Source organism: Dendrobates tinctorius, unplaced genomic scaffold, assembly GCF_039654945.1.
Source record: "Dendrobates tinctorius isolate UK_male_01 unplaced genomic scaffold, ASM3965494v1 ptg000020l, whole genome shotgun sequence".
NCBI classification, from domain to species: domain Eukaryota; kingdom Metazoa; phylum Chordata; class Amphibia; order Anura; family Dendrobatidae; genus Dendrobates; species Dendrobates tinctorius.
Genome location: NW_027361688.1, coordinates 33,761,361 through 33,770,131, shown reverse-complemented (window position 1 = coordinate 33,770,131; position 8,771 = coordinate 33,761,361). Strand labels below are relative to the sequence as shown.

The 8,771-nt window shown below is 47.1% G+C and overlaps 1 protein-coding gene across 1 annotated transcript; it reads right to left on the bottom strand.

Moving 5' to 3' along the window:
* Positions 1-715: 715 nt before the first annotated feature.
* RPS14 (ribosomal protein S14) lies at positions 716-6,632 on the bottom strand. Its single transcript, XM_073567970.1, has 5 exons — positions 6,480-6,632; positions 4,527-4,677; positions 4,283-4,444; positions 1,837-1,913; positions 716-831 (listed from the first exon to the last, which is right to left on the bottom strand). The coding sequence occupies exons 2-5, from the start codon at positions 4,673-4,675 to the stop codon at positions 764-766; spliced, it is 456 nt and encodes a 151-aa protein (XP_073424071.1). The 5' UTR covers positions 4,676-4,677; positions 6,480-6,632; the 3' UTR covers positions 716-763.
* Positions 6,633-8,771: the final 2,139 nt, after the last annotated feature.

The following is an 8,771-nucleotide window of genomic DNA, read 5'->3' as shown; positions in this document are numbered from 1 at the left end:
AATTATACAGACCGTTTAAAATGAGCGGTGTACAGAAGCCCCCGATCTGCAAGATGTTCTCTGCAGGGAGCCACTAGAAACATCTCTGCACAAACCAAAGCAGTGTATGGCAGCAGTTTCAGAAAACCCATTTACCCTGGACCAGTTAAGAAAAAAAAAAAAAAAGTCCCTTGTCCTTTACACACCCTCTCCAGGTCCAGTGTGGAGTCTCTACTGCTACTTTTGGCATGCGTGTCTTTAGTACTCACTTCATGTCAACAGCGCTGCAGTCAGTGAGCGAATCGCCTCCAAAAAGTAAACACAAAACCTCAGGCTGTGCCGCTGCACTGTCGATGTGACATCAGCACTGCAGAAAATAGACCCTGGAAAAACGGTGGAGACTCGGAGCTTGAACTGGAAGACTAAAGGACAGTTGGGAAAAAAAAAAAAAAAAAAAAAAACAAACCCCAGAAATCTCCTTTAAACATCATGGTCTGTACTCCGTGTACAAGGCCACATACGCCACAATACTCCTTTCTGCTGACGCGGTCCTTGATCATTGCGCCCCATCTCTGGTAGAACCTCAGGAATTGGGCTTCTAGGGAAGATGCACATATTATGACATCCAATGCTGCCGCCCTCCCGAATCTGACGTGTCTCTTGTTCGGTCCCCTATAAATTAGACCTTTGTGAAGTGCTGTGACTGGTTTTATACAGTAAAATACAAAGAGACTCGTTGGTTTTGGTCTGGCAATTTTATTAACTGATGGACAAGGTTGGAAAACTACAGACGACGACCACGGCGACCGCCCTTTCTGCGGGTGCTGTCTGATGGGATGGGCGTCACATCCTCTGCAGAAAAACAAAAAGACACTATTAGAAGACAGGTCACTACAGTAGGAGTACATACAGAGAGCACCCAGCTCTCTAAGGCAAGATCTGCATATGGCCACATTGAGCTGTAATGGGGCTCTCTCTACCGGAACTGCCAAATTCTGTGCAAAACACATTCCATGACCCCAGAGTATGAAGACTAATAGCAGCCATTTTTGCACACAGTCATTCTAAAGTGACTGCAAACTTGCTTACATGCTCTACAAAGCTTGTAAGCACTTGCAGTTATTGTATCTTACAGTTATTGCTAGGTTCTTTAGAAGGACGTAGATCTGGGGATTTATTCTGACAGAATTTTATAGGCTGAACTGGATGGACTAATGTCTTTTTTCAGCCTTACTATGATACTGCTTTGCAGCCAGCTGTATCAGGGCTACTTTTGCTTCAGACACTGGACAAGCAAAGAGGTCTCATCAAAACACAGTTTGGGCCAAAGTCACAGTGAAATCGCTGGTCCAAACACATCAAGAAGCAATTCTCCCAGCATGTCGGAAGTAGAGAAGTGTCTTCCTGAAAAGGCGCAAAACATTTAACTCCTACTAAACCTAATTTGCATTTCCCCTACTCAAACATCTTCTCAATTGCTATAATCCATATCAAAACAAAACCAACCTATCGTCCCCCCCCTTTGGTGCCAGCACTTTTCCAGCCATTATGGCAGTGGGTCTCATATGGCCTTGAGATATCATACAAGTCCTGCAGTCAATCAGCGGTCACTTCATTCACACGCAACGGTAAGTTGGGTAAAGTCATCAGCGACTGATTGACTGCAGGGCCGACATGATATAAGTCGCCACGAGCGCTGAGAGAGCAGGTACCAGCACCGGAGGAGCAGAGTATAGGCTGGATTTATTTTACAAGGTGGAATATAGCACTTGAGAAGTGGTGGTTTGAGTAGTCGGCTTTAACCTGCCACAAGCATTAAGATTTCCCCATAATCAGTTACACGTGAGCAGTTCTTACCGATGCGGCCAATTTTCATGCCAGAACGAGCCAAAGCTCTGAGGGCAGACTGCGCACCAGGTCCAGGGGTCTTGGTTCTGAAATTGTAAATAGTTTCAAGCTGTAAACACGAGGGCTTAACACTAGGACTACCAGGCTTGTCACCCCCCCTTAAAACTGCCGAATGGAGTCATTTTGACTCCTGGTTTGTTTTTTTTGTTTTTTAAGAGTTTCTTGCTCTATAATTCTATAGAATGGTATAGAATGCAAAATAGCAAGAATATAGTCAGGCTTTAGCCCACTTCTTCTAGCCATATTAGCAAAACTGCAGGCCGTATTCTACAGAAATTATGTAATCCACTCAAGAGTTCACCGACGGATGCCCTGTCTATATCAAGTATACTTGCAAAAATGCTAATTATAAGTCTAAGCCAACATTTATTCTAAACATACAGGTAAATGAAAACTAAAAGAAATAACATTTAGCAACAAAGACTAGCAAAAAAAAAAAAAACAAAAACACTTTTTTGTTCAAAATTTACCTTCAATTACCCAAAGGGAGTCATTTTGACTCCCTATTGTAGGCAGTCAAAGTGACTCCCTTTGGTAATTAAAGGTAAATTTTGAAAAGAAAAAAAAAAAAAAAAAAAAAAAAAAAAAGGTACTTTTTTTTCCAAAAATTATTTATTGTCACAAAATTTTTTTTGCATCCTAAATAAGTAAAAGTCACAGAGTCTAAATGACTCCACTGGTAGTTCTAGTGTTAAAAAATCCCCCATTACATCCAAAAGTGGCACATATGACCGGTTTCTGCAGCTGTGCCACCTCTCAACCGATGTGGAACTACACGGTGCAGTAGAAACCCTTCAACATATTGACCAATACCCTACATAGGGCACCGAGGAGGCCAACAAGCCATACTGACTGGGTGACCATCAGGCACAGGTGCAGCATGGCAAAACCAACTTTCAGTATCTCTAGTGAACGTGTGCAGGGTGCTTAGGAGCGCTGCTGCCCCCCCACAGTGTCTACCTACAGCTCCCTATTGAGATAACGCAAAGGATTGCAGGTACAAGAGTGACGGGGCACATACAAGCCAGTGTAAAAGGTGGCTACAGGACTCACATGTATCCTGCTGCCCCTCTACCAGACGATTGATGGGGTGCAGAGAGCAAGCGACTCACCAATCTAATATTGCCTGAACCAAGGGCAGCATGAATTGGGCCGAGGCACAGTTATTGTACCCTGAAACTTCTGAATGCCGGCGACCAAATGCCTTGAATGACAAACCCAAGATGGGTCCTGGGGCATCTCGCTGCCCCTTCCCCTATACTGACACACACACCCATAGGGGGTGAGCTAAGAAGGATGGGGGAGAAGCCTCGGGCTGGTCATTCACAATCAATGGTCCCCAGTTGGCCTTTATAATCATATTTCCTCTGCTGCAAACACAAACCAATGTCCAATTTATGCCGCCTATGGTTTCGGCAGCAAAAAATCTCAAGGCAGGTTCTTAAGGACAGGAGTGGATCTCTCTTAAGGAAGGGAAGACATGGCTTACACCCACAAGAGTAGATTCAACCCATGATCATTTGAACTAAATTTTTTTTTTTTTTTTAATTTTCAATCTAAAGCAGGCATTTAAAGGGACAGTCAGCACAGAATGACTGTTCAGACCAAGCCCCGCAGCTTTATGGTGGAGCCATTTACATACACCATCCCAGCTGCTTGTTTTCTCTCCTCCTCCACCACACTTTACTCTGACAGCTCTGGCTTCATAGAGGTAGAGAAGGGGGGAGATAGATGGAAACCAAGCAGGTGGGAACGATTAGCAAGTACCTGTACTTTGTTTCAACAGTGATTCTGTGCCGACAGTCTCTTTATGGTGGTCCGCAGCAGACAGCCACAGGTGAAGCTGATCTCTACCACAGACGAACATAAGGCCCCCCTCTAAACTGTCACTGTATACGGCTCCACAGGTAGCAATCAGGTAGGTAAGGGTGTAGTGTGCAAATCTGCACAGCCATCCGAAACACAGAACTTTTGCCCGCAGGCGGGATCCTGGCATCTCATCTGACCCTAAATACTGCATTTTTAAGTTGACCGGACAATAACGCAACTGCGATCAGATTCTCATTTTTTCTTCTTCCCATCTCACACATTTATAAATACCAGTGTTCCCATTCCTAGGACTCGTATTACATTGCTCTGTGGCGCTCCATTGCGAAACTTATACAGCAAGCCAAAACAGATGAAAACAAATTGCTCCAACTAAGAAAAAAAGTTGAAGAAAACCTTTTGGAAAGCCACCATGTTCTCCCCTAGCAGTACTTTTTTTTGCTGTGGGGGGGGGATGGAATATATTAGGACATGGTATGATCAGGATAAAGACCCAAGCAGGCCCCGGTGGCATCACCCTGACTTGGCCTAATGGTTCCCCATTGCGTTGCCTCTTCCCATCCATTACCTGTTGCCTCCGGTGGCTCGTAGCTTGATGTGAAGAGCGGTGATGCCGAGCTCCTTGCACCTCTGGGCGACATCTTGAGCAGCCAACATAGCGGCGTAAGGAGAGGACTCGTCTCTGTCGGCTTTCACCTTCATCCCACCGGTCACACGGCAGATTGTTTCCCTGCAGGATGCGACACGCAGGTAAGAGCATAGCCATCACGTGACTACACTACAGTGTTACGATCGGGGGGGGTGTCACTTACTTGCCAGACAGATCAGTCACATGTACAAAGGTGTCGTTGAAAGAGGCAAAGATGTGGCAGACTCCAAACACGTTTTCTCCTTCAGCCACTTGTGGCCCCAGGCTGATCACCTGCTCTTCCTTCTTTTCCTTACCCTTGCGTGGAGCCATTTCTAGGAACAAACATCATATGGGTCATTATATACAAACCCATCTATCACATATATACACATACAGGTCATAGACTGCTGTAATGCTTACATATAGACAGAGCTGAGATCAATAACTGCAGGAATGGGGGGGCAGGAGGAGGGCATGCTTTGGTGTAGTGTGTGGAGGGGGCCACAGGGGCAATAGGACAGGGCGCAAAATGCTATGGCATCAGATGCAGCGCCATATGCCAAGCTGAAGGAGTAAAGCTTTTTCATCTCAGTTGCCACCAACCAATAGCTATGCAGACTGATTACGTGTTGATTAGAGGGGGTCCGAGTGCTGCGACTGGCACTGAATTGCAGATGGCTGTCGGCCGATTAGACCCACGGCCATCTTAGACAACTCTCAAATACACAATAACGCTCGCTCTACAGAGCGCTCGTGCGTTCTCTAGAAGATGCAGACTGCCATCGGCCGGCGGCTTATCTTGGAGAGAACAATGCAACCAGCAGCCCGAAATCAGACGTGCCTGGTCGACATCTCTGCAGGCCAGCCAGTCAGCACCTCCATACACATTACACAGTCAGTATCAACATCGGAGGGAGGGTGTTCTTTTACATTACAAAATAAACAAAAACGCAACAAAGTATCAATAAAAACTACACAATTTGTTAAAAAAAAAAAAAAGAAAAAGTGTGGAGCCACCGTGTGCATGCCTGACGTTCCATTCCCTAGGTGCTCAGCTTTTTCCGGTAGCCCCACAGAATGAATTTAGAAGCGGGCCAGGGTCCTTCTTGGTCCCAGCACTCTGACCTTACTGATCCTACAGATAGGTGGCTGCAGACTTTGGCGCACAGCGAGGGATTCTAGAATGTGAGAGCGGCGCGCGGTCATGGGTCAACTAGACGTGAGCGGCGTCACTGAATGCAAGTGAACAGAACCTGGACACGTCTAGTTGGAAGGCGGCCGGATGTACACAAAAGGCAATACTGCCTGCTCCCAGCGCCGAGTCCTCACCACGCAGTGCGCACGATACGAGGATTCACAAGCCTGCCGTCACAGATCGAATGCAAGTTTGTAACCTAAGCAGTGGTGAGTGAGCGTGCTGGGATGGGGTGTTATCTGAGCATGCTCGGTGCTAACCAGGTATCTTCGGGGTGCTCCAGAAATATGCTTGAGTTGCTGCTTCTGCCTAAAGAAAAAAAAAGGGCTTCGAACGACGGCGAGACATGCAGCCGCAGGGACTCAAACATATTTTTCCAGCACTATGAAAATACTCAAGACCCGAGCATGCTCAGATAACACCTTGTCCACTCATCACTAAACCTAAGGCCGGACAACCCCTTTAATAGCTACAGTACAAGATGCAACATGGTCATATTAATGCACGTTACATGGGGACAACAGGCCAGGAGTGGAGCAGGGGACGCGGAGCAGCAGGGTTGGGGGGCACAGATACTGGCCCATGCCAGAGGAGGCAGCGGACCCCCTGGTGCCAGGTATTGGGGAACCAGGCCATGAGAGAGGAGCCATGGGGGTAAACAGGGGCGGCCATGGGATGCAGCAGAGCCGAGCTGTGAGGCCTGGAGACTCGCCTGCAGTCCTATGTAAATCAGGCACAGAGACCCCCGCTCTATATAGGTGCATGTGGTGCAGCAGAGCCGAGTGTGTCCATGGCCGCGGCGATATAAGCCCCCCGGCCTCCTCCCGCAGCTCCACACCGAGCACCGTGCCCCCCTGTCCCCTGCCACCGCCCCATGCCCGCCGTCTCCCCTCAGTTACGAAGGATGGATTCGGATTTCGTTACGGAGGCCGCACTCACCGCTATGTCTTCTCGAGGAGCCGCTACAGGAAAAAGGAAGGAAGTTGGGCGGCGGGGGCAAAGGTCACTCCCATAACCGGAAGTGATTCCGCCTCACCACTTCCGGGGTCACCGCAGTAAAGCGAGATATTTTTTCACATAGAAAAGTGTTCACGGCCGTAATATTTTCCGAAACCACGACTGAAAGGATTTATTTCCTCTTGGAAAAGTCACAGCTGAGAGATTGCAGATATCCCGTTTTCCAGTAACAAAGATGGCGGATCTGCAGTTATTCTTAGGGACTACACAGAGAGCGTGCTTGTTGCCCGTAGCGACCAATCAGCGTCTCCGTTTTATTACTTCAGCTCAGGTTTGGAAAAGAAAGATGAGCTGTGATTGGTTGCTAGGAACAGTTTTGCCAGTTGAGGCGTTCTGGATGTTGTTTTTGTCTCCTTGCCTTCCTAGAGCCATGACTTTATATTTGTGCAGCAACGTGGCCGCATGAGGGCTTAGTGTTTCTATTTTGTGGGACAAGCTGTAATTTTGAATGATAGCATTCACTTTATGAAATAAGTAGCTGCAATATATATATACATATCCGTCAAATATACACATATTCCATATGTATATGTCTGTATATACGTAAACCACATATATACACATACATACGTATATATGATATAGTACAGTATATGTGATCAAATAATCGCAGGTTCAAGTCCCCCAGGGGGACAAAACCTTCTGTAACAAATAAAAAATGTTTTAAAAAACATAGGTGATTCATACTTAACAGTTTTAGGCCGGTTACGCACTAGTGTAACGCAATGTTGCGTTCGGAGGGCACGTCAAAACGACACACAGCAACGCTTCCTCATATAGCACATGTCCCTACGTACACAATGTTAAATATAGGTATGCAGGACGCATGCGGAAATAGGCAGATCTTAAGGGAAGACGTACGCAACCCTACGCTGCGGATACAGACGCTAGTGCGTAACCGGCCTTAGTGATAGGTACTGGTTCAGACACAACAGGTTCAGGGATCCTGATTCAGACACAAGGGGTTCATGTTTCAGGCCCTTTCCAAAAAGACCCAGGGCAAGCAGGTTCAGGCAAGATCAGATACAAGGTCGAGGCCAGACAGACCCAAGGAGGGTTCGGGTACAAACGGGACCTGACAATGGACTTCATAGCTTAAAGGGAATCAGTCACCTAGTTTTTTGACTATCAGCTGCTGGCACCACCATCAGGGGCTTATCTACGGCATTCTGTAATGCTGTAGATAAGCCCCCGATGTAACCTGAAAGAGAAGAAAAACGAGTTATATTATACTCACCCAGGGGCGGCTTGGATTTGGTCAGATGGGTGTCGCGGTCCGGCACCTCCCATCTTCTAACGATGACGTCCTCTTCTTTGCTTCCCGTCGCGGCTCCAGCGCAGGCGCACTGCTCTGCCCTGTTGAGGACAGAGCAGAGTCCTGCAGTGCACAGGCGCCTGACCTCTCTGACCTTTCCTGGCGCCTGCGCACTGCAGTACTGTGCTCTGCCCTCAACAGGACAGAGCAGTGCACAGCAGCCGCAACAGGAAGCAAAGAAGAGGCCGTCACCACTAGAAGATGGGAGGCGCCGGACCGGACTGCGACACCCATCGGACCAAAACCGGACCGCCCCCCCTGGTGAGTATAATATAACTCGTTTTTCTTCTCTTTCATGTTACATTGGGGGCTTATCTACAGCATTACAGAATGCTGTAGATAAGCACCTGATGGTGGTGGCAGCATCTCATAGGGGAAAAAAATAGGTGACAGATTCCCTTTAAAGACAAGTTAGACTCTAAAGTCCTAGATGTTGAACAGGCGCCTACCTATAGGGGAGTGTGCTTTACATACCAGATACCTCCCAGAAATTGACTGGGGACAATTCAGATGTGAGCGTGCTACCCCTTTTAAGAAGCAGGAAGTCTGCACGCACGTGCACACTAGGCGCATTCCCCGGAGACCTGCGAGGCATGTACTGGGACCTGAGAGCTGCGGCGGATACCCGCAACAGAAGCGAGATCGGGATGGTGAGCATGCCGGCGTCCCTGCTGGGGAGAGAAGGAGGGACGCTGGTGTTACATACTGCAGTACTATAGCATTACAGTATATTGTATAATTGATCAAATGGTGGCAATGGACTAAAAAATAAAGTAAAAAATAAAATGTTTTCAAAAATATATAGAAATTCGATTCACCCTCATTTAAAAATAAAGAACTAAAAAGAAAAATGAATATATATGGTATCGCTCTGTCTGTAAAAGTTTGATTTATTAAAA

Bases quoted from the DNA above. Each gene is read 5' to 3' on its own strand.
- RPS14 (XM_073567970.1), bottom strand. From the start codon at position 4,675: ATGGCTCCACGCAAGGGTAAGGAAAAGAAGGAAGAGCAGGTGATCAGC. The intron at 4,445-4,526 runs GTAAGTGACACC...CGCATCCTGCAG, and splicing joins GTGACTGATCTGTCTGGCAA to GGAAACAATCTGCCGTGTGA. The intron at 832-1,836 runs GTAAGAACTGCT...GTTTTTCTGCAG, and splicing joins CATGAAAATTGGCCGCATCG to AGGATGTGACGCCCATCCCA.